This window comes from Macaca nemestrina, chromosome 17 (genome assembly GCF_043159975.1).
Source record: "Macaca nemestrina isolate mMacNem1 chromosome 17, mMacNem.hap1, whole genome shotgun sequence".
NCBI classification, from domain to species: domain Eukaryota; kingdom Metazoa; phylum Chordata; class Mammalia; order Primates; family Cercopithecidae; genus Macaca; species Macaca nemestrina.
Window position 1 is genome coordinate 83,884,271 of NC_092141.1, and position 23,788 is coordinate 83,908,058.

Genomic DNA, 23,788 nt, shown 5'->3' on the forward strand with positions numbered 1-23,788 from the left:
TCCTGCTCCTGGGACTGTCCTCCTGGGCCAGGAGGGTCACCCAGTTCTTCCTTGGTCTGATCCAGGGGAGGAGGTGGGAGAGACAGGTCGGGGCTCGTGTCTCTCCACCCCCACCCCTCCCCAGCACACCCTCTGTCTAGGACAGAACCCCCAGTGACATTCTGCAGCTGGCTCTCCATGCAGGCTGTGGCCCCTGGCTGATCTCCTGAGCCATCAGGTGGGGCAGGAATGGAAGGGAAAGGGCAGGTGTGGCAGGCCATCCATCTCCCTGAGCCCAGTGCAAACAGCGGGCTCTGCCTGGGGCGAGGCCAGAGAGGGCAGCCCTGGCCCTGCAGATGAGGCTCTGCCCTCCTCCTCATGCCCCCCCCCCCGCCGCCCCCTGCCACTGAAGTGAATCACTAGCAAGCACAGCCCTGCCCGCGCTGTCTCAGTAGCTGCCTGGGGTGGCCCCATGGCCTCTCCTGTGGGCTCTTTCTCTGGGTGGCAACAGCCCAGGGGCCCCAAACCCTAGGTGACAGGGTCTAATCCTGCTTTCCCACCCAAGAAAATAACAAATGCTGGTTCCCAGTCATGCACTGGGGGCCCTCTGAGGTGCAGAGTCCCCAGCTCCAATGAAGACAAGAGCCACACCTGGCCCCTTGCCTCAACCGCAAAGTCAGAATGTGGAGCAGGAGGTTTTATTGTAAAGAGGCCGATTGTACAGAGCAAAGATTGTTCTGACACAGGGGGTTGGGGGGCGGGACCCAGGGGCCAGAGCTGGGGGAAGGATGAGGGGGTGACATCGCCCCATCCAGGCAGTGGGCAGGGCAGGGAGGACTAAATGGCTCCCCCCGGTTCCCTTCCCTACCTCTCATTACTGAGTAAGAGGGAGCCAGGCTATTTCCACGGACCAGGAGAATACAGCGGGAGACCCTCACCACCCCACACCATGCCCAAGTATACGGGAGGTGCCCCAGCCTGGCTTTTGCAGTCAGCCAGCTCCCAGCCTCCTCGAGGAGCAGCCTGGCCACACCTATTTCCCCTGGAGCCTGGAACAGCTGGCTTCGGGTTACGAGGCTGGAATAACCCCCTCACCCTGCCCAGGCACCTCAAGGGACAGCCCGTGGTTCCTTGGTCAAACCCCTTAGGGCACAGTGACCTGATGGCTTCTGCCTCTGGCACTGGGCAGGACAGGAGTGGGTGGGCACTGAGGGGACAGCACTGAGCCAGGTCTTAAAGGGGGAGTCTGACTATTGGGGGCAGTGGTCTCTGGTGGGGGCTTAGCCCCGGAGATGAGGCTCCTGTGAGTCCAGCCTAGGGGTTGAGGGAGATCAGAGTCGGTCCACGTTGTCCTGGCCACAGGGGTCTCTGGGGCCTGACACTCAGGACTCGGCCACTCTGCCTGTCCCAGGCCCTGATCGTGGTAATTTAAAGCTCAGAATGGTGGGTCAGGGAAGCCTCAGGGACCAGGGCCCTGCCTTCCCCTAGACTGAGTCCCTCGTCGGCTTCATCCTCACACCCGCTGTATCTCAAACAGCTTCACATCAGTGTCGTACCAGACAGGGGGGTCCACATTCCTGTGGAGGAAGTGGGGGGTTACCCAGGTGCTGGGGCACCTTGCAGACAAGGCACCAGGAGGAGCTGGGTGGCAGGAATGGCCAAGCCAACCCTTTCCATCGCGATGTCCCACCCTGGGCTGCAGGTGCCACCCTCAACCAGGCAAGGCTGCCTTAGTTGACTGTCTTGACATGAAGTCCACCATGGGTGGTGGGGCCCAGAGCTGAGGTCCCTGCTGAGGCCTGCTGGGCAGGCTCTCAGGCGGACACCACCCCACCCCCTGGGGCCCACCTCAGATAGATGACGCCCCACATGTAGGTGCGGAACCACATGGCAGTGCCCGAGTTGGCCTGGTACTTGCGGATGAGGATGGGGTGGGGCACGGGCAGCAGCCCCACCAGGGTGCCATGCTGCAGGAACCGTAGGATCTCAGACTCATCCGTCAGGCCCCTGCAGGGAGAGGGGTGTCTCCAGCACACTCACGTGGTCTAGAGGAGCACAGGGCTCACTCTGGACTCCCAAGACCCATGCTTCCCATCATACACCCACCTAAGCCTAGGCTGGCCCCGCCCAGAGTCCACACCCCTGGCCCCGCCCACACCCCGGCCCCGCCCACACCCCCTGGCCCTGCTGGCGCCGGACTCACTTGTCGATGCAGATCTTCTCCACCTGCGGAACCAGCACCTGCAGCAGCCTCATGATGGTCTGCAGAGGCAGCTTTGACTTCCAGGAGAGGACCTGGGGAGGGATGGGGTTCCTGGGGCTGAGAAAGCAACCCTGGAGGCTGCAGGGCAAGCCTGACCCTGACCCAGAACCACAGGCTCCCCAAGGCAGAAAGCACCCCTGCTCCCTGCAGCACGAGCCTGGCACCAAGCAGGACCCCGGAACAGTTCATTGTTATTGATGGCAAGCGCCATGGCTCCGCATAAAGCCATGGCTCCGCATTAAGCCATGGCTGTGCCACGTGCCTTTCGGGGGACTGTCGCCTTTAGCCCTCACAACAGCGTGGTCAGGCAGGAATGGCAGTTATCCCTGTTCCAGTGCAACTGGCGTGATCTCAGGAGACACAGGGCGTGGGGATGAGATTCAGGGAAGGAAGTCGGAAAGAGTGATTTATTAAGGAAGAGAGCACTGAGGGCGCCTGGGGCTTAATCCTGCTGGGGACTCTGGCAACAGTGGAGACAAAGGAAGCAACTGAGCCAGAGAGGCCGAACACGTGGGATGTCACCAGCCGGAAGGACCGAGCCGGAGCCAGGCTGCTACGCCAGGGTCCTTCGATTCGGACTCATTGCCATCCTCACTGAGCTTCCCTGGGCCAGGGAACCCCAACCCAGCTCCTGCCCCTGTACCATCTGCCCAAATCCCAGCCCCTGCTCGCCTGGCATGGGGTCCCTCACCCACTCCGGCGTTGGGCTCCACTGCCCACTGGCTGATGAACTGGATGGTCGCCGCTGCTCCCTCCATGCCTGGCTGGGCTCCTGGCCCCCAGAAAAGAACAGGGGTGAGGGATGGCAGGGTTGGGTGAGGGGTAGAGTGGGGGGCAATGAGCCCTCTCCACTGGCAGCTGGAAATCCCACAAAGGGGAAGGCCCAGCCCAGCAGCCTTTGCCCCAGGCCCCAGGCCCAGCCCAACCTAGTGACAGGTTTAGGGCCAGCGGCTGACAGGGCAGGCTGGGTAAAGGCCAGCTCAGATAAGGCGGAGGGATGAGAAGTCTGAAGGCCAAGGGCTTCGCCGGGACCAGTAAACAAGGGAGGGATCTGTGAAAGGCCCCCACCCCCAAGGGAGTCAGCATCGCTGGCCCTAATGTCCTGGGCACTGGGTGTCTGCCCCTCTGCTGCAGGTGACCCCAGAGTGCCCCGGCCCAGCCCCCACTGCAGAGGCCAGGGGAGAAGGGAAGGGCCAGCCACGCCTGGCTCCAGGAGTCCCCATCACCCACCCCCTTGGCCGGGCTGCCGTCCTCTGAGCTCTGCTGGGGCTCAGGCTCCAGGGACCGCAAGGTGCCATCCTCTGACACCTGGGACTTCTCCGTCAGCTTGTCAATGCCTGGGCAGGGCACAGGTGGGAGTGAGGACCCCCCTCCACAGTGCCCCTTCTAGCCCTTCCTCCACCCACTTTACTTTTTATTTGTGTTTGTTTTACTCCTGCTTCCCTCTGGAACCTCCGCTGGCTCTAGAGGCAGTGTCTGATCATTGCAACACCCTCTCCTGTGCTCATCCCTCCAGAGTCTACATTCGTCCTGAGGCTCTGCCCCCAACACCAAGCTACACATGCTAAGCCCACCCAGTACCCTCCCCCCATCCCTGTTGGCCAGCCCCATCCCCTCGGATTCCATACACAAGCCACGCTATTTGCCAGAGATGGGGGTGACACCCTGAGACCGTGTCCCTCCCCCAGCCACACCGGTATCCACGCTCCTCTCCCTTCCACTAGCACTAGACCTGGAGTAGCCACCAGGCTGGTCTTGAGGGTGCCTGGCTCTGCAGGGGCGGCGGGGCGGGAGCCCTCCATGGAGGTGCCCTCCTGGGAGCCGGTGCGAGACAAGGGCTCGGGTGTCCGCCGGCGCCGCTGCAGGGCCTTGTGAATGGTGGGTGGGTCCGTGGGCAGGTTGGCCAGCTGATGGAAGACGCTGCGCTTGCGGATGATGGCGTAGACCAGGTTGGAGTTGCCTATGGGCAGGGAGCATGCCTCACCTCAGGGAGGCCCCCTCCAGCTCCCCACGTCCAATCTGGGTGGGCTTCCTGGAAGGGGGAGTTTGGAGGACAGGAGGGTGTCTGCCCAAGGGGTTGGAGATGGTACAGGGAGCCCAAGAGAGAGTGCTGGGGCAGGGCTGCTGGCACTGGCTATGTGTGCCCACTATGGCTATCCCAGCATGTCAGACCAGAGCACCCCACAACACCCCTGCCCCAGTGCCTTTGAGTCCCCCTCCACAACCCAGCACTAAAGGGCTAACACCTGGCAAGGAGGACAGGCCCCAGCATGGCAGCGTCCACAGCAGGCCAGCTGTTAAGTATTCTGCCTCTCCCCGAGCACGGTGGCCAGGAGGAGTCACGGAGGATAACGTGGCGTGTGCCTGCCGTCCATCCCCCACCACTGACTTCTCCCAGCTCTCAGGCCCCAGTCCCCATCTCTGGTCCTGCCTCATGCCATACTCTTCACTTTCAGTTCCACATCCCACCCCAGGGCCTTTGCATGTGCTGTCTCCTGCCCCACCTTACCCCTATTTCTCCCTCAGAGATCACTGCAAATTTGACCGACTTTGGACATAGCAATAATAAAAATTGATCATTTTTAAGTTGCCAGGCACTGTGCTAAGTGCCTTCTGGGGGTTATTTTGCTCAATCTTCCCAATACCTTCTGAGACCAGGACTCTTAGAACCATTGTTATGAGCAACTTACAGATGAGGGCACTGAGGCTCGGAGAGGTCAGGTGACGTGCCCCAGTCACAGGGCTAACGAGTGGCAAGGCTTGAAGTGACAGCAGGCAGCCGGGTGTCTGCGACACTGGGCAGACAGGCTGCTAAGATGTCCATCAGGGTCTTACTACTCTGCACTTCCCTTTTATCACACTTCAGGCCAGGTGTGGCAGCTCACGCCTATTATCCCAGCACTTTGGGAGGCCGAGGCAGGTGGATCATTTGAGGTCGGGAGTTTGAGACCAGCCTGGCTGACATGGTGAAATCCCACAAAGGGGAAAGCCCAGCCCAACAGCTCATGCCTGTAACTCTGGTGCTTTGGGAGGCCAAGGCAGGCAGATTGCTTGTCTCTACTAAAAGTACAAAAAGTTAGCTAGGTATATTGGGGGGCGCCTGTAATCCCAGCTACTTAGGAAGCTGAGGCAGGCGAATTGCATGAACCTGGGAGAAGGAGATTGCAGTGAACCAAGATCACGCCACTGCAGTCCAGCCTGGGTGATGGAGTGAGATGCCATCGGAAAAAAAAAATTCAGATGTCCATTAGAGGGTAATCATCTGTTTGAAGCCTCCCTCCCTGCCTCCAGCCCCAGCTGTGAGCTCCACAGGGCAAGAAGCAAAGCTTTGTTCCCCACTGTATCCCCTGCACCCAGGTACACTATAGATGCCCAATAAATGTACACTGAATGAATGAACTGGGGGCAGAAGGCAAGCAGTCCAGCACCTCCCAGAGGCCACCTCCTGGGCTGTGCCCTCCTTAGGTAGGAAGGAGGCCCACTGGCCACCCTGATCACCAGGGCCTCAGGCTGGTGCCTCACCGTCGAACTGGTACTGGATGATGTTGTTGAAGACCTCCAGGAGGAAGAAGACCAGGTGGTGGTTCTGGGCGGCAGAGAAGAGGAACCAGGTGGTGGAGAAGGCCTCCAGCAGGTGTAGCAACTTGTTGGCAGTCACCATGGACAGGCTCTTGAGGTAGGGGGACACTGTAGGGGAGGGGCCAGCTCACTCCTGGGCCCCCCGCCCCACCAAGCCATCCCTGCACATCCTGGGCCCAGGTGGAACAACAGGCTCCTGCTCCCAATCCCTCCCTGACCCCTGCAGAGCCAGGAAGTCCAAGGCCCAAGAGGCCGAGTCCACACTGGCCATACTGCGTGCAGAGTCCTGGGAGGCAGTTAGGCCTCACCCTCACCCCTCGACTATGAAAACGGCTTGTCCTGCTTACACAGCCACACGCATCCCACCCATGCCAGTCCCCCCATACCATGAGGGAGGCAGGACACAGACAAGATCATCCCCATTTTACAGATAGGTAAACTGAGGCTCAAAGAAGATTGTAAACTTGGCCCAAGTTCCCCAGTAATGAAATGATCGTGCAAGGATACAAACTCAGGACTTTAAATCTTTCTAGAACGTCAAGCTGTCATGTCACTAGAGATGTATTTTGGGGCCCCACCCTGGGGGCACACCCAGCCAGACATTCGCTGATCTATCTGCACGCTTCCTTATCTTGTGTCATTTTCCCTCCCTAGGCTGAGGGCTCCGCAGGGCAGGGACCGGGGCTGTCTTGTTCACAAATGTGTTCTCAGAACTGCCTCAGTTGAGATTTGTGAGATGGAGCCAGAGGGTGAACCAGGAGGGAAAGGGACAGTCCTGGCCCCAGAGATCACAGCCCAGCTAGAGGCCTCTACCACCCCACACTACCCACCCTGCAGTCTAAACCAGGCCACAGACAGGCCAGCCGGCCCTAGCCACGACCATCCTCTCCAAAAGATGTTCACATTGAAGGCATTTTGCCCCAGCCCTTGGCCACCTGCCTTGCTAGGTCCTGAACCCCAGGGAGCCTGACTCCTTCTGCTTCCTCTCCCCAGCAGCTGTGTGCAGTCCTTGCTGGGTGAGGGTGGGGACTGGACACGGATGGCAAAGGCAGAAAGGGTGGGGCTTCCACATCCCCATATTGTGTGACTCCAATTATCCAAACCTGCACTGCCCAACACAGTGGACATCAGCCATGTATGGCCACTTCGTGCTTGAAACACAGCTAGTCCTAATGCGTATGCTGCACAAATGAAACACACAAGAGGCCAGACACAGTGGTTCACGCCTATATAATCCCAGCACTTTGGGAGGCTGAGGCAGGAGGATCATTTGAGCTCAAGAGTTCAAGATGAGCCTGGGAAACAGTGAGATCCCATCACTATAATTAGAAATAAAATGAAATATGGCCGGGTGTGGTGGTTCACGCCTGTAACCCCAGAACTTTGGGAGGCCAAGGCAGGCAGATTGCTTGAGGCCAGGACTTCGAGACCAGGCTGGCCAACATGGCAAAACCCTGTCTCTACTAAAAAAAAAAAAAAAAAAAAAATTTAGCCAGGCGTGGTGGCACATGCTGTGATACCAGCTACTTGGGAGGCTGAGGCATGAGAATCACTTGAACCCGGGAGGTTGCAGTGAATGGAGATTGTGCCACTGCACTCCAGCCTGGGCAACAGAGAGTAAGACTCTGTCTCAAACATAAAAAAAATAAAATTAAATAAATAAATAAAGTAAAAGTGTTATTGGACTACCAATGGCTCCAATAAACAGGGCTAAACTCCTTCAGATGTCAAAGAAATGGTTAAAATTTAAAAAAGAAAAAAGGCCAGATGCAGTGGCTCATGCCTGTAATCCCAGCACTTTGGGAGGCTGAGGTGGACGAATCATCTGAGGTCAGGAGTTCGAGACCAGCCTGGACAACATGGCAAAACCCTGACTCTACTAAAGACACAAAACTTAGCCAGGTGTGGTGGCACACGCCTGTAATCCCACCTACTCAGGAGGCTGAGGCATGAGAATAGCTTGAACCCAGGAGGAGGAGGTTGCAGTGAGCTGAGATGACGCCACTGCACTCTAGCCTGGGCGACAAGACTGAGTGTGAGAAGGGAATATTAAATATCTCATTAGTAATTTTTACATAGGCTACATGTTGAGATGATGGTGTTTGGGATACAGTGGAATAGATAAAACATATTATTAAATTGTTGTCACCCTTTTTTTCTAATGTGGCTACTATGAACGGCACACAAGTTTGCTTTCTTTCTGTGGGCTGGAGGGGCTTGAACCCCGGAGCAGGTGGCAGGTTGGTCTGTGGCCTGGCACCACCTGGTGGTGAGTGCAGGGAGTGCGAGCTCCGGGTCCCTACCGTTGACCACGATGGTGAGCAGGCAGTCGAAGAGGGGCTGCAGCCGCTGGTGCCCGCTGGTGATGATTTTGTGGAACACCTGTGCCAGGAGGGACAGGGGCACTGTGGGCTCCCCGCTGCCTCCAGACTCAGCCAAGAGGACGCCGCCCCTGCACCAGCTGGGCCCAGCCACACGAGCCCCCTCACCACAATGAGCAGGTCGGCGTGGGTCCCCGTGAAGACTGGGATGTCCATGGGCACGCGAACCGAGTAAGGCTTGTTCAGCCGCACCCCAAAGTTCCGCTCCCCGCTCAGAAGCAGCAGGATGAAGACACCAATGTGCATCAGGCCCACCCGAGCTGTGGCAGGTGACGTGGGAGGGGTCACTCGGGTGGGAGGGGGAGGGAGGGGCCCAGACAGGGACCATTTTGGGGGCCTCCCTCCCGGGAGGTTAGAGTGCCAGGCCTGAGCTCCTGGGAGGCAGGGCAGATGGCGGGCCCTCCACCTCGCCACCAGGAAAGCCCCCAGCATCCCACCCCACCCTGGTCTTACATTGATCGGCCCGGGCATCGTTGAGGAAGAAGAGGATGGGGACAAGGATGTCTAGGACGTCACTGCTCTTCAGTACGAAGAAGAGGAATTTCTGGGGGTACGGGGAGGGACCAAGTGGGCTGAGTTCGAGGGAGGGGCAGCTCTGCCCCACCCCCCTCAGTCTGACACTGTCCCTGCCCCTGGGCTATTGGAGCAGCTGCTCTCCATCTTCCTGCAGGGCCCCTCGAGGCTGGCCCACCTTGTTGAAGTCGCAGAGCTTCCAGAAGAGAACTAGCAGCTCCTGGTGGAACTGGATCTTCTTGGTGGAGTTGGGCAGGTAGGTCTGGAGCAGGGGGTTGGACAGCAGCCGGGCTATACCCTTGAGGATGAACTGGAAGTCCTGGGGGTGAGGACAGAGCAGCGGGCCTGTCCAGCATGATCCCCACAGCTCCAACTTCCCAGCCTAGGCCCCCCACAAATGCCTCCTCCTTCCCCCAGAGCCAGATCCCACCTCCAGAGACCGAGGGCCCTGATGCTATCATCCATAGCTGTCCTGGGGCGATGCCTCAGGAAACGGAGTCCCTCATAGGTGTGGACAGCCCTGGCCCCTCCACCAGACTGCAGACTCTCTGTCCTTGGGCTGTGCACCCGTTGAGCAAGGCTGCCGCTCCCAGTGAGCTCCCACACATGCACACCCTCAACCTCGTCCCTGCCCACCTTAGACTCATGGTTGACAGATTTCATCCTTCTACCCCTCCCCAAAATACTCCCCCATCACCCCATCACACTCGAGGGGCATTCCACTGTTGTGTCATTTACTGAGACCTGCCACCAGCTGGGGTGAGAAGGCAGCTAGTGTCCTGTGTTTTAGCTGCAGAAGTTAGAACTCTGGGAGTTCAAGCACCTCACAACCAAGATCACAAGACATGTGAACTGGGACTGCCTGGCCTGAAGCCCTTGTCCACTGTCATTCCCCTCTCTCCCCACCACCTCTGAAATGACATCAGCCACCTCCTCCTAGAAGCCTTCCCAGTTACTTCTACCCAGGTGAGGCCATCAGCCCTTCCTGCACCTTGAAACCCTCACAGCCCTGCCAATATTTCATCTGGGGTGGCCCCAGCCCACAGAGAGCATGGTTCCTTCATGGAGGGGTCAGGATCCCCCATATCCCTGTCTCACTTGCATCCCCCCGCCCCCTGCAAAGCCACTGTGGGGAATGGACTTGCCTCCTCACGATGGATGCGGGACAAGTAGTTCACAAACAGGTTCTCGGGGCCTGGAGGCTGCCAAGAGGAGAAGCCCGTGGTAAGCAGGCGTCCTCCCGGCCACCCGCAGCCCCAGCAGCTGCCCTTCATGTTCCCATGCTTACATCGGCATCATCCATGGCGGTGCCAGTGGTGGTGCCGTCCACAGTGGGGCTGGCACTGCTGGCGCTGTCGTGGTCCAAGGTGACAATGAGCACCTGGGCAGCCTCCTCCACCAGGGGCTCCCGGTAGTCAGAGAAGAGCAGGTGGTTGTAGGGGATCCCGTAGCCCACAGGGTCATAGGCACACACGGTGTTCAGGAGGGAGGTGAAGAGGGGCAGGGCATGTCTGCAGCAGGAGAGGGGACAAGGCTGCAGAGGCTCCACCGGGGCCCAGCCCCCTGGCCACACCCCTCTGGCCACATGGGAGGATCAGCCTCATTCAACAAGCATTTTAGCGCCAGGCCAGGGAGTGGCTTGGAAAGAGTGGGTGGGGGAAGCCCAGAACCATGAGTAGGGCACATTCATACCCCTTAGGGTCTAAAGGGGCAGATACCCTCCCTCAGGGCCTCAGAGATGGGATTGGAGGCCCATGGAGAAGGCGGGCTTCCCCTCGGGGAGCAGAGCCCAGGCTCAGCCAACCAGTTCCCAGGCCACAGAATGACTCCACTCAGACTCAAGAGATGTCAGGGTTCAAGCTGCTCGTCTTACAGATGAGGAAGCTGAGACCCAGAGAGGTTAAGTGAGGGACAAAGGGTGGCAGTTTGCCTGATAAGGCTGGTGAGAAAAAAAGCTCTGGCCAGCCTCTGACCATGGCTGGTGGAGGGGACTGCCTAGCTGCCTTCTCTTCTGGAGTAGGGTGGAAGGTTGAGCAGAAGACAAGGAAACCTGAATAAGACGTGTCATGTAGGGACCAGAGTCTGAAAGGCGGAGGTTGACCGCCACCTGCTGGGCACTGACCCTATGCGGCCAACACAGCTCCCCATGGGAGCTACCTGCTCAAATACTCAACCCTGCCATGTGACACATGTGACAGCCCCCCGCCCCATGCTCACATGTCCCCCACAGTCCATAAGTGCCTCATGTGGGCTGGGCCTCCCTGCCCTTCGGGGTATTTGTCACACATACACCCCAACCCGGTCTCTAAACTGCAGGATCCCACACAGCAGCCTCAAGCCACAAGGAGCTGTCGAGCCCTTGGAATGTGGCTGATTGGAACTAAGACCTGCTATAAGTGCAGAATACACACTGGATTCTGAAAACTTAGTATGAAAAGGGGGATGTGCCAGCCGGGCGCGGTGGCTCACGCCTGTAATCCCAGCACTTTGGGAGGTCGAGGCAGGTGGATCACGAGGTCAGGAGATTGAGACCATCATGGCTAACACGGTGAAACCCTGTCTCTACTAAAAATACAAAAAAATTAGCTGGGCATGGTGGCGGGCGCCTATAGTCCCAGTTGCTGGGGTGGCTGAGGCAGGAGAATGGCGTGAACCCGGGAGGTGGAGCTTGCAGCGAGCCGAGATCGCACCACTGCACTCCAGCCTGGGAGACAGAGCAAGACTCCATATCAAAAAAAAAAAAAAAAGGGGGGGGGATGTAAAACAGCTCAATAATGTTATATACTGATTCCATGTTAAATGCTAAAGTTTGGGGTATATCGGGTTATATGAAATATATTATTAATTAATTTTATTTATTTATTTATTTTTTGAAACGGAGTCTCACTTTGTCACCCAGGCTGGAGTGCAGTAGCGCAATCTCGGCTCACTGCAATCTCTGCCTCCCTGGTTCAAGTGATTCTCGTGCCTCAGCCTCCTGAGTAGCTGGGATTACAGGCGCCCACCACCAAGCCCAGCTAATTTTTGTATTTTTAGTAGAGACAGGGTTTCACCATGTTGGCCAGGCTGGTCTCAAACTCCTGACCTCAGGTGATCTGCCCACCTTGGACTCCCAAAGTTCTGGGCTTACAGGTGTGAGCCACCGCGCCTGGCCCAATTTTACTTTTTAACGTTTTTTAATTTTAAAATTGCACTCGTGGTTTACATCCTATTTCTACTGGACAGGCGGCTCTTGATGGAGAACTCAGGGAGGGATCACTGAGGGGCCCCCAGATTCTGTCCTGTCCAGGACTCCAAAGAGAGACTGAAGGGGCTGGTGTAAGGTGTTGCTGGTAAATTAAAGTTTATCACCACCAGGGGGCAGCACCTCCCCTCAAACGAGACCCGGGGCTGGCGAGTGGACTCAGTTCTGGGTTGCCTGGAGTAAGAGGGAGGAGAGCGGCAGAAAGGCGGGACCTCACCTGTTCTCCGTGGAACAAAAGAACTGAACCCATGGGTTGGTGCTGCCACTTTCCGGAGCTGGGGGCAGGTACATGGCCTCGGAGAAGCATGTCAGCAGCAGTTTCAGCAGCTCCATCCTTGGAGGGGGGAAGGGGGGGACCTTAGAATCCCAGTTCCCTCTTGGAGGTGCCGCCCACCCAGCCTAGCGCCCCAGTCCAGGTCCATGGAAGGAAGTGACCCCTGCTGACCCCTGTAAGGCCAAGGTCGGGTCACAGGTGAGGACGGTCTTCTGGGGAGAGCCCATGGGCTCTCTCTGAGCTATGTGGGGGCCAGGCCCGGGGCCCAGCTGCAAAGAGGGCTCTGGGCCTGGGCAAAGCTCACCGGTTCATATCATGGATGTAGTTAGGCTGGGGGGAGTGAGCGAAGCCCACACCAGCCTCCCAGATGTATTCACAGCTGTCCAGGGAGTGGACGTCCTCCGCCGAGTCCTCGGGACAGGGCCAGGAAGAGGCCAGGTTAGGGGTCGAGAGGTAAACAGCAGCCTGGGTCAGAACCCTACCACCTAGAGCCTCGCACAGTCCCATGGGGCAGAGACCCCCCATTCTCTTAAAGACAGGTCCTCAAAATGGCCCGGTCCTCATGCACAAGGGCAGGAATGAATATTCTTAGGCCTCTTGAAAGCTCGTTTTTCTTTCATCTCACACTGGTTCTTTCACTTGCTCAGTCCAGCATGGGACAGGGAGAGAGGGAGGGAGGGGCAGGGGATTGGGTGCCGCAGGTTTGGGGGTGGGCAGAGAACTCAAGGTGAAGTCCATAACGCCACAGGAAACAAGAGGGCTGGGCCTCCTGTGTCCAAGCCCTGCACCCCACCCACCCTGGGCAGGCAAAGACAATGGGTGTCTGTGCCCAGCCATCCGAATGCAGCAGGCAGGGCCAGCCCCAGCTGGCTTCCCTCCAGCTGTACCAGTCACCACCCAGGCCTACACGTGCCAGGCAGCTCAGCTCTCCTGGAGCCCCCTGGCCCCCAGTGCAATCTGCCCAAGGGAACTTCAACTGGCCCGGCCCCAACCCAGGACCGGAGCCTGCTCTGCCTGGGGGTGGGGGGCTGGGGGACCCTCACCACAGTGCTCCTCCGGTGGCTCTGGACTGTGAAGTCCGGGCAGAAGAGCAGGTCAGCAATGGCCAGGAGCAGGGACTCGGCCAGGGGCCTGGCATTCTCATCATCCTCTTCTCCCTGCTGGGGACACAGCACCCACAGGTTGCCTCAGTGATAGCTGGCCAGGGAGAGGTGGCCCAGGGCTTACGGGGTGGTGGAGGACAGGGGCTGAGCCCAGGCAGGCACCCATGGGCAGAGGAATGAAAGGACAGGAAGTGGACTCCTGGTTGCCCCAAACCTCCCAAGGCAGAAGTGGGGCAGAGCAGGGAGCCTGGCCGGGAACAGCAAGGGAAACTCCCCTACCAACTGGTGGGGACTGGGCAGCGACCCCCAACATCAAGAGTCTCAGCCCTGCTAGGAATCGCTGTGTTGCATCCCTCGGCACCTCACCCAGAGATAAACCCAGGGCAGGTGGTGTGGGGGAGAGAGGACAGTACAGTCCCTCTCCGGCCCTCAGAGGGCCCAGTTCCTCTGCCCCCACCTCTGCCCGGTGACCCCTGGCTCTCAGCTTCTCTCCACACCCTACTTCTTCCGGACTGTGGACACAGAAACCCCCATGGGAGGGGAACTGAGGGCCCAAGGAGGTGGCGTGAACACCATCCCTCAGCAGCACCCACTGGCCCCACCCCCACACTTCCCAAATCCCAGAAGAGGCTTGGAGGAGCATGGCCGGCCCTGAAGGGCGCTCTCCCTGTGACGCCAACTCTGCCTCCCACCCAGCCCTGGCCAGGCCCACAGACCCCTCCTCGCCCTGCCCCGGGCACTGTGGACCAGAAGAAGCCCCTCCAGTCAGGATCCTCAAAGATGTAGGGCAGCACGCGGGTGAGCAGCCGGCTGCAGTTCAGGACAATTTGCTTCTCCTTCTCCGAGTGGCAGCCACTCTCAGCTCCCTGTACCAGCTTCTCAACGGCCTGTGGGGGCAGGCAGGAGCAGAGGGCAGGCTGGAAGGTGGGGAGAGGACCCTGGCACTTGGGGTCAGGTGGGCATCCAGGCTGCAGAGGAGAGACAGTGGGGCCACAGGCGGAGGAGCCACCTGGAGTCGGGGTCAGCCAGCCTGGCGGGACGGGGACACAGGCCAGAGCAGCTTGAAGCATCAGGACAGCCAGGACCCAGGTCATCACTGGATGGCTGAGGCCTTGCTAAGTGAGTCTCCCAGCCTCAGTTTCCCTATCTGTAAACTGGCGACACTAGCAGTACCCACCCCACAGGGGGAGCTGAATGAACCGATCTATAGAAGGTGCTCACTTAGATGTGGCCCGGAGGATTCCCCCATAAATGGCGGCTGCCATGGTCCCTCCGCCCAGCGAGGAGACCCACAGAGAGAGAAGTGGGAGAGCTGGGTGAAGCCACAGGGCTGCCCGGACCTGGGGGTCGGGAGGTCCTGGATATGCCTGCCTTCTCCTGCTGTGGGTTGGGAGGGTGGAAGAGTGGCAGCGAGGGACTGGGCAGCCCTCACCTTGTAGCACAGGGTGGCCAAGTTGGAGGGTGACTCTTCCCGCACGGCCCGGATCTCTGCTGCTGGCACCAGTGCAAACACATCCTGCACCGAGGTGGCTGTGTCTGCCCAGAACTGGTCCCAAAAGGCATCATCGGTGGCTTCCACAGGCTGTCGGGGGACCAAGGGTCCAGAGTTATACAACTCCTGGCCAGACGGCCCACAGTTTGCCCAACCTGTGACCAGGAGAGACCCCGAGAGGGAAGCCAGAGTCCCCCTACTAGCTGGGGTCCCAGAGCCTTCCCACATGGGTGGGGGACATCCTTCAGCCACCACAACCCCTGGATAGCACAGTCAGGCTGCAGACACTGGGCGTGCATGGTCGGGGTCAGCTAGGCACAGTCAGCCAAAGCCCAGCACCACCCCTGAGGGGCTGTGTGACCCTGGTTAAGTCACCATCCTCCCCTGACAAGGCAGGCTGACCTCGCACCTCGGCACAGCCCCAGGCCACACCATTAGGTCAAATGCCTGGGGATCCAGGTCAAGACTGTGCCCTCTCTCCATGGGAAGAAGACCAAAGGCAACTTGTACTCCGTCCCCAGTCACCCAGGCTGCCCGCCACAGGCCTCCAGTCTCTACCCTCTCGCAGCACACCCAAAATAGCTGCCACATCTGGTGAATTCACCTCTGCGGCTCTCGGACCCCAACTCGCTCCTCTCAGAGCCCACCTCCAGTGCTGCAGCTCAGGCTGCCCTCGCCAGGGCTCCCGCCTTCACATCCACCTCCTTCAATCCTGCCTCTACGTTGCTGCCCACCCATGCACCGAGGTGGCATCCTGCATGTACCGCTGCCACAGGCACTGCTTCCTCACCCAGAGCCCTTCAAGGGCTCCCCACTGCCTGCTGGGACAAGTCCAAATCTCAGCCCAGCACTCAACCAAGATCTCACAGAAACATGCCTTACCCACATGCACACAGACACACATGCATACACATGTGTATGTTATACACACACACACCTGCATTTACTACCCCAGGACTCCACCCTGCCATCTCTTCTCTTTACCTTCACCTGAGCTGTTCTCTCTTCTCCTCTTTCCCTTTTCCCCACAACAATATATTCCAAAATCCATTCCCACAGAGGCAACAGGCCTTAAAAACACACATGCCCAGCCGGGCACAGTGGCTCATGTCTGTAATCCCAGCACTTTGGGAGGCCAAGGCAGGTGGACCCCCTGAGGTCAGGAGTTCGAGACCAGCCTGGCCAACATGGTGAAACCCTGTCTCTACTAAAAATACAAAAATTAGCCGGGCGTGGTGGCAGGCACCTATAATCTCTGCTACTCAGGAGGATGAGGCAGGAGAATTGTGTGAACCTGGGAGGCGAAGGTTGCAGTGGACCGAGATCGTGCCACTATACTCCAGCCTGGGAGACACAGCAAAACTTCATCTCAAAAAAAAAAAAAAAAAAACATATATATGCCCTTCGAGTCATCTAGGCAGTCATCTAGGCAATGAAGGCAACTAATTTGAATCATAAATTTCACTTCTAGAAATCTCTCCAAAAGAAATCATTAGAGATGTGCACGCGGGAGCATGTATATTGTTGATAGCAGTGCAAAGTTGGAATCAACCTAAATAAACAACAATTGGAGAAGGCTTAAAAAATGAAGGCAAAGCCATACAAGTGAATATTATGCAGCCATCAGAATCATGTTTTCCAAGAATATTAACAAATGGAAAATGATTACACTGTTATGTGGGGAAAAAAAAAAAAAAGACAAGATGGCCAGGCACAGTGGCTCACGCCTGTAATCCCAGCACTTTGGGAGAATGAGGTGGGTGGATCACCTGAGGTCAGGAGTTTGAGATCAGCCTGGCCAACATGGTGAAACCCTGTCTCTACTAAAAATACAAAAAATTAGCCAGGTGTGGTGGCAGGCACCTATAATCCCAGCTACTCAGGAGGCTGAGGCAGGAGAATCACTTGAACTCAGGAGGCAGACGTTGCAGTGAGCCAAGATCATGCCACTGCACTCCACCCTGGGCAAGAAGAGCAAAACCGCATCTCAAAAACACACACACACACACAAGATATAAAACCTCCTCTAGGATGGTCACAATTCATTTTAAATTATACATGAATAAAAGACTAGAATAGGCCGGGCGAAGTGGCTCACGCTTGTAATCCCAGCACTTTGGGAGGCTGGGGCAGGTGGATCACGAGGTCAGGAGTTCAAAACCAGCCTGGCCAAGATGGTGAAACTTCTCTACCAAAAATACTAAAATTAGCCGGGCATGGTGGCAGGTGTCTGTAATCCCAGCTACTCAAGAGGCTGTGGCAGAGAACTGCTTGAACCCAGGAGGCGGAGTTTGCAGTGAGCTGAGATCGTGCCACTACATTCCAGCCTGGGTGACAGAGCAAGACTCTGTCTCAAAAAAAAAAAAAAAAAAAGAAGAAAATGAACCAGAATGTTAATAGCAACTCTCCCTTTGCATGGTTTTATATTTTTCTTTATGTTTTTCTGTAAGAACACGTTACTATTTTTCTCCTCTTGAATGTTCAGGGACCAGAGTGTCCAAGGCACGTGCACCTCCTCAGGCCCATCCTTTTACAGCTCCTTCCGAGTATCACTTCCGGCAAGACCCCTTCCTGCTTTCTCCAACACGGCTTTCTTCCTTCTCTGAAATCCTACAGCCAATAAAACCTGAGGTCGCTGCTACCACCACACGTCTGCACTTCATACACGTTACTCTTATCATCAGAAAACAATATATATCTTGTTTAAAAATAATTCTGGGGCCGGGCATGGTGGCTCATGTCTGTAATCCCAGCACTTTGGGAGGCCAAGGTGGGAGAATTGCTTGAGCCCAGGAGTTCACGACCAGCCTGGGCAACATGGTTATTGTAGGGACCCTGTCTCTACAAAAAATAGAAACAAATTCACCAGGTGGGCCCACCCAACCTCTAAGGAGGCTGAGGTGGAAGGATCCCATGAGCCCCAAAGGTCAAGACTACAGGGAGCTGTGATGGCACCACTGCCCTCAAGCCTGGGCAACAGAGCAAGACTCTGTTAAAAAAAAATAATAATGGCCAGGCGCAGTGGTTCACGCCTGTAATCCCAGCACTTAGGGAGGCCAAGGCAGGCGGATCACAAGGTCAGGAGTTTGAGATCACCCTGGCCAATATGGTGAAACCCCGTCTCTATTAAAAATACAAAAATTAGCTGGGTGTGGTGGTACATGCTGTAGTCCCAGCTACTCAGGAGGCTGAGGCAGAAGAATCGCTTGAACTCGGGAGGCGGAGACTGCAATGAGCCAAGATCACACCACTGCACTCCAGCCTGGGCGACAGAGTGAGACTCTATTTCAAAAATAATAATAGTAATAACAATAATAATAATAGGCCAGGCGTGGTGGCTCACACCTGTAATCCCAGCACTTTGGAGACCGAGGTGGGCGGATCACAAGGTCAGGAGTTTGAGACCAGCCTGGCCAATATGGTAAAACCCCTCTCTACTAAAAATACAAAAATTAGCTGGGCATGGTGGCGTATGCCTGTAATCCCAGCTACTGGGGGAGGCTGAGGCAGGAGAATCACTTGAACCCGGGAGGCGGAGTGAGCTGAGATCGCACCGCTGCACTCCAGCCTGGGCGACAGAGTGAGACTCCGTCTCGAAAAAATAAAAAATGTAGTAATAATAATGACTGGGCACGGTGGCTTACACCTGTACTCCCAACACTTTGGAAGGCTGAGGCAGATGGATTGCTTGAGCCCAGGAGTTGGAGACCAGCCTGAACAACATGGCAAAATACCATCTCTACAAAAAAAAAATCAAAAAACATCAGCTGGGCATGGTGGCACACACCTGTCATCTCAGCTACTTGGGAGGCTGAGGTGGGAGGACTGCCTAAGCCCAAGGAGGTTGAAGCTGCAGTGAACCAGGATCGTACCACGGCACTCCAGCCTCGGTGACAGAGTGGCTCACACCTGTAATCCCAGTGCTTTGGGAGGCTGAGGTGAGAGGATCACTTGAGCCCAGAAGTTGGAGACCAGCCTGGGTAACAGACCCTATCTCTACAAAAAAAAAAAAAAAAAGAAGAAGAAGAAGAAGAAAAAGAAAAAGAAAAAATTAGCCACGTGTAGTGGCACGCACTTGTAGTCCCAGCCACTCAGGAGGCTGAGACAGGAAGATCGCTTGAGCCCAGGAGTTCAAGGCTGCAGTGAGCTGTGATTATGCCACTGTACTCCAGCGTACATGACTGAGACCCTGTCTCTAAATATTTAATAATAATAATTCTGTTCTCTGAAGCTACTTCTTCTAAGAAGCCTCCCAGAGCCCCAGACTTGCTTGCTCCCACCTGGGAACCTCCGGCCCCACCCCTCCCCCCACCCTGCGTAGTTCCTGCCTCCACAGTCTGGGTGCACGTGCTTTGAAGCCCTGTCAATCCCTGACCTTGCCGGTAAAGCATATGGCAGATGTTCAGCCAATGTCTGTTCTACCGAAGCTGCGCTCAGTCCTGGGGACCCCTTCAGCCTGACCACAGAGCAGGGCTGAGCACCAGTGGACCTCTCCAAACTCAGAGTTGGGGTCGCATGCCTCACCAAGGTCCAGGCATACCCCAGCCCACTCCCCGAGCAGACACCCCCACCCCACCCCAGGGAGCTGCAGGGTAACATGTGGCCATGATTCTCAGTCCCAGAACTGGTAGAGCCAGTTCTTCACTGGGGGAGAGGAACAAAGGCTAAAGGAGGGCCCTGGGGCTGGGGTTTGTTGGCCCTTGGGCCCTCAGCCAGGACAGCCCTCTGGCACTCCCTGGAGTGCAGGGACATGGCACCCCAATGCCATGGTGGGGCAAGGAAGGACATCCCAGGAAACCCACAGAGCCATCTGGGAGCGCCTCCGGGAAGCTGCCATCCCTGACACTTTTCCCACCTCCCAGGCAGCTACTACCCGCTTCAAAGGGCAGCAACTAAGCACAAGCAGGCATGACCTCTGACCTAGTTCATCAGGCAGTATCACTGGGGGACTAAATCCAAAATGAAGAAAGAGACTTAATAGCCCATTCTGGAAGCAGAGGAGAGATTCCAGCCACGACAGATCCCAGCCTTGAACTTTAGGAACAGAACTTTGCCTCCCTCTTTCCTCAGCTTGGGCCTCCTCTCCTGGTCCCACTGTGGCTTGGACATTCAGATTTGGTGATCACCTGCCCAGGCCAAGTTGATGCTACAGGCATTAGTCAGGGTCACGGAGGCCCCTTAGGCTTCTAATGCGAGATACATGGCTGGGCGCCTACCTTAATGACCCCAGTTGGCCTCCACCCAGCCCAAGGAAGCTTCTAATACCTGATCTTCGAAGGAAGTGTTTTTGCTGGAGGTAGGCAGGCCCCTGCTTCTAGGGTCACAGAAACTGAGCTACTCTGGTGGAAAACCAGGTATCCTTCTTCCCTTATTCTTTTTCTTTTGTTTGTTTTTGCGTCAGGGTCTTGCTCCGTTGCCCAGACTGGAGTACAGTGGCGCAATCATAGCTCACTGTAACCTCAAACTCCTGGGCTCAAGCAATCCTCCCACCTCAGCCTCTGAGTTGCTGGTACGATAGGTGCACCCCACCCAGTCCAGCTAATTTATTTTATTTTATTTTTTAGAGATAGGGTCTTGCTGTGTTGCCCAGGCTGGTCTCAAACTCCTGGGCTCAAGCAATCCTCCTGCCTCCACCTCCTAAAGTGCTAGGATTACAGCCATGAGCCACCACGCCTGGCCAAAATCAGATTTTTTTTTTTTTTTTTGCTCACTGCAAGCTCCGCCTCCTGGGTTTACGCCATACTCCTGCCTCAGCCTCCCGAGTAGCTGGGACTACAGATGCCTGCCGCCACGCCCGGCTAATTTTTTGTATTTTTTTGGTAGAGACGGGGTTTCACCGTGTTAGCCAGGATGGTCTCGATCTCCTGACCTCGTGATCCGCCCGTCTCAGCCTCCCGAAGTGCTGGGATTACAGGCTTGAGCCACCGCGCCCGGCCAAATTTTTATATTTTTAGTAGAGGTGGGGTTTCTCCATGTTGGTCAGGCTGGTCTCAAACTCCTGACCTCAGGTGATCCGCCCACCTCAGCCTCCCAAAGTGCTGGGATTACAGGCATGAGCCACCGTGCCTGGCCCAAAATTAGATGTTTTTGTTTTGAGACAGTGTCTTGCTCTGTCACCCAGACTGGAGTACAGTGGCACGATCTCGGCTCACTACAAGCTCTGCCTCCTGGGTTCACGCCATTCTCCTGCCTCAGCCTCCCGAGTAGCTGGGACTACAGGTGCCCGCCACCAAGTCTGGCTAATATTTTGTATTTTTTTTAGTGGAGATGGAGTTTCACCGTGTTAGCCAGGATGGTCTCAATTTCCTGACCTCGTGATCCGCTGCCTCGGCCTTCCAAAGTATTGGGATTACAGGCGTGAGCCACCGAGCCCAGCCCCCCAAAATCAGATATTCTTAACCCAGCTTTTCCAGGCCCCTGCTCAGACCAGACCCCCACTCAGACCTGGGGAGCAGTTGTATCTTTTGACTCTCAAGTGTGCAGGGGGAAGGTACCCTAGTACTCGAGCCTGGTAAGCCTGCCTTGGAGGACTGTGTCACCATGCATTTCCACGCACATACATGTCTACATGTGTAAATATTCACCCGCCAGGTTCATCCGGCCTGCAGCAGAGAATTCCAAACACGCGGGATCTGGGAGAAGGTTCCAAGTCTGGGAATGTCTCCCTCCAGAGCCCCACCTACTATGAGGAAGGACCAGGAAACAGCCAAAGCGGCTGGCTCTCAGGACCAGGGTCAGGCCTGACCCAGGACTGGACGGTGGGGCAGGAAGAAAACAGGATGCAGGGCAGGAAGGCGAGGAAGGTGGAGCAGCAGGGACACAGGCCCAGGCCACGGAAAGAGGTGCTAGGTCAGCCTGTCTGCTGCCCAAGCCACACCCTGTAAGAGCCTGGAACCACATATCATCCTATGGACAACTGGCCTGAATCTCCTTGGGGACTCCAAGTGGTAAGGTCAGTGATGACCGTCTGGGTTCTGGTCCTCACACCCAAGCCACTCAAGCCACCCAAGCCAGGTCACTTACACAGAGTCCAAGGCTTCAGCCGCTGAGGGCCTCTCCCTCCGGGCATCCCAGGCCCCCGCCCGCCTACAGGACCTAGTGCTCTCTGGAAGGCTGGTCTGATCTCCAGCCTAACCAGGTTCTATTCCAAGGCCACTCACTGTCCTCAGCTGGGAAACAGAACAGCACCATCTCAAGCGGCCCATCATAGGGCCGTAGCCAGGGAAAGAAAGAGGGACACAGTATTTTGGGGAAAAGCACAGTATTTTGGGGAAAAGGCCTGAGCAGGTAGGAATCTAGGCCACTCCAGAGCCTTTGGTACCCTGCTGAGCTGGCCCCACTGGCCTGGCAAGGCACCCCAGCTGCCGAGCCCAAAGCGCAATCCTCCAGCAAGGTGCTGCTTCTCCAGGCAGTTAAACATGGGAGCCTCCCTTCCTCCCTGCCTCCCCGCTCCTCTCCCTGCAGCCCTACACTGAGGGGCTAGCCCACTTGCCACCTTCCCTGCCACCCACAGAACGAAAACCCCATCCTAAAAAAGCCAAGCTCCAGAACGACCCAGGAGCTGTGGGGAGTGAAGTGCGGTCTGGTTTCTATCAAGAGTCTTTCAGCCCAGGTTGGACTCTCCAAAGGCCCTGGGCATTTGCTACGCACTTGACCCTTCCAGGGTGGGGAAGCGGGTGAGGGAGCAAGGTCTGGCCCCTGGAGCTGTGACCAGCTGGCCGTGGGAGCTGGCTTCCTCCATCCCACTCTGCCTGCAGCAAGAGAGAGCTCCGGAGAGCAGGAGGTGGGGAACCAGGAAAGAGGAAGGTCCCAGATGGCAGCAGGTCCTGAGTCCCCTGAATATGGGGGACATGGGGAGTCAGGGCTGAGCATCTCCGTGGCCAGAGTGGCCTGGTTCAAAAACCCAGGAGAGAAGGGGTGGGCAGACAAGAAGTCTTGCTGGGGCCAGGTGATGTGTGTTGGGGACAAGGAGGTGGCCATTGGGCCACTTGTGGACTCACCAGAGAGTTAAAAGCACGGACTAGGCTGGAGGGTCCCTAGGCCCCTCACCAGCTGCCTGAGGGCCATCCTGCGGGTTCCCACTCCTGAGCCAGAGAACAGAGCACACAGGCTAACAGCCTTTCCCTCGCAGGGCCTCGCGGGGAGGCCCCTGGAGAGGTCCCCAGCTGGGAGGCTGTGCTCAGTAGGCCTGGGGACAGGGCCCCTTGCCACGCTGCCTCGCTGCCCGCCACTCTTTGCGTGTTCCCAGGAAGACCTGGGCCTTCCCTGCCCACGGGCATCTACCAGGGCCCAGCGAGGCCGCTGCCGCGCACACCAGCTGTTTTTCTGACCCGGGGCGGGCGCCAGCCAGGCTTTGTTTGTATTGAGTCAACCGGGACTGTGCGTCCGGGACCCGCGGGCAATGAGGGACAGGGAGGGGAGCGGACGGTGGATGGGTGGGTGGGGGCGGCAGGAGGCTGGAGACGCGAAGCTGGGGACGCCGGGGGGCGGGACAGGAGGCGGACAGCTGTGTCGCCGGCTCGGGGAGTAGGCACACGTCAGCCTAAGGTGGCAGCAGCGGCTTCGGGGAGAGGGGTGTTCCCAGGAGAGGAGACTGAGGGTGGGGGACTAGCGCCAGGGAATGGAGCTTCGAGGTACAGGCCGCAGGGTCCCGTTCCGGCGCTGGCCTTGGCGTCACGCTCGGGGCCCGCCCGTCCCCCATCTCCCGGCGAGCCAAGTTCGCGTACCCCCGGCCCTGCCCAGCCCCCAGCCCGGCAGGTGGATGGGGAGGCCGGGGCCCCCGTGGCGCACCTGCGTCTTGGTGGTGAGCTGGATCACCGCCTTCCGGAAGTTCAGCTTGGAGTCGGACGACCCCATGGCGCTGGAGCCCGCTCCGGCCCGGCCCCCGCCCCGACTCCAGCCCGGCTCCGGCTTCAGCTCCGGCTCCAGCTCCGCGGCCCCCGCGGCTCTCGCAGGAGACT

The 23,788-nt window shown here is 57.3% G+C and overlaps 1 protein-coding gene across 3 annotated transcripts; it reads right to left on the reverse strand.

Moving 5' to 3' along the window:
• Positions 1-661: 661 nt before the first annotated feature.
• LOC105469143 (HID1 domain containing) lies at positions 662-23,788 on the reverse strand. Of its 3 annotated transcripts, none has more exons than XM_011719782.2 (19): positions 23,619-23,788; positions 14,769-14,918; positions 14,053-14,223; positions 13,277-13,393; positions 12,538-12,644; positions 12,177-12,293; positions 10,004-10,226; positions 9,861-9,917; positions 8,894-9,034; positions 8,656-8,746; positions 8,311-8,462; positions 8,125-8,203; positions 5,765-5,929; positions 3,975-4,202; positions 3,473-3,579; positions 2,934-3,014; positions 2,183-2,274; positions 1,828-1,986; positions 662-1,556 (listed from the first exon to the last, which is right to left on the reverse strand). In XM_011719782.2, exons 1-19 carry the CDS (start codon positions 23,682-23,684, stop codon positions 1,493-1,495), a joined length of 2,367 nt encoding a protein of 788 aa, XP_011718084.1. In that variant the 5' UTR covers positions 23,685-23,788; the 3' UTR covers positions 662-1,492. The 3 variants fall into 3 exon arrangements, with proteins under 3 accessions (XP_011718084.1, XP_011718085.1, XP_070939653.1); XM_011719783.2 differs by having other exon boundaries at positions 13,277-13,390; positions 23,619-23,776; XM_071083552.1 differs by lacking the exon at positions 662-1,556 and having other exon boundaries at positions 1,835-1,986; positions 2,915-3,014; positions 23,619-23,776.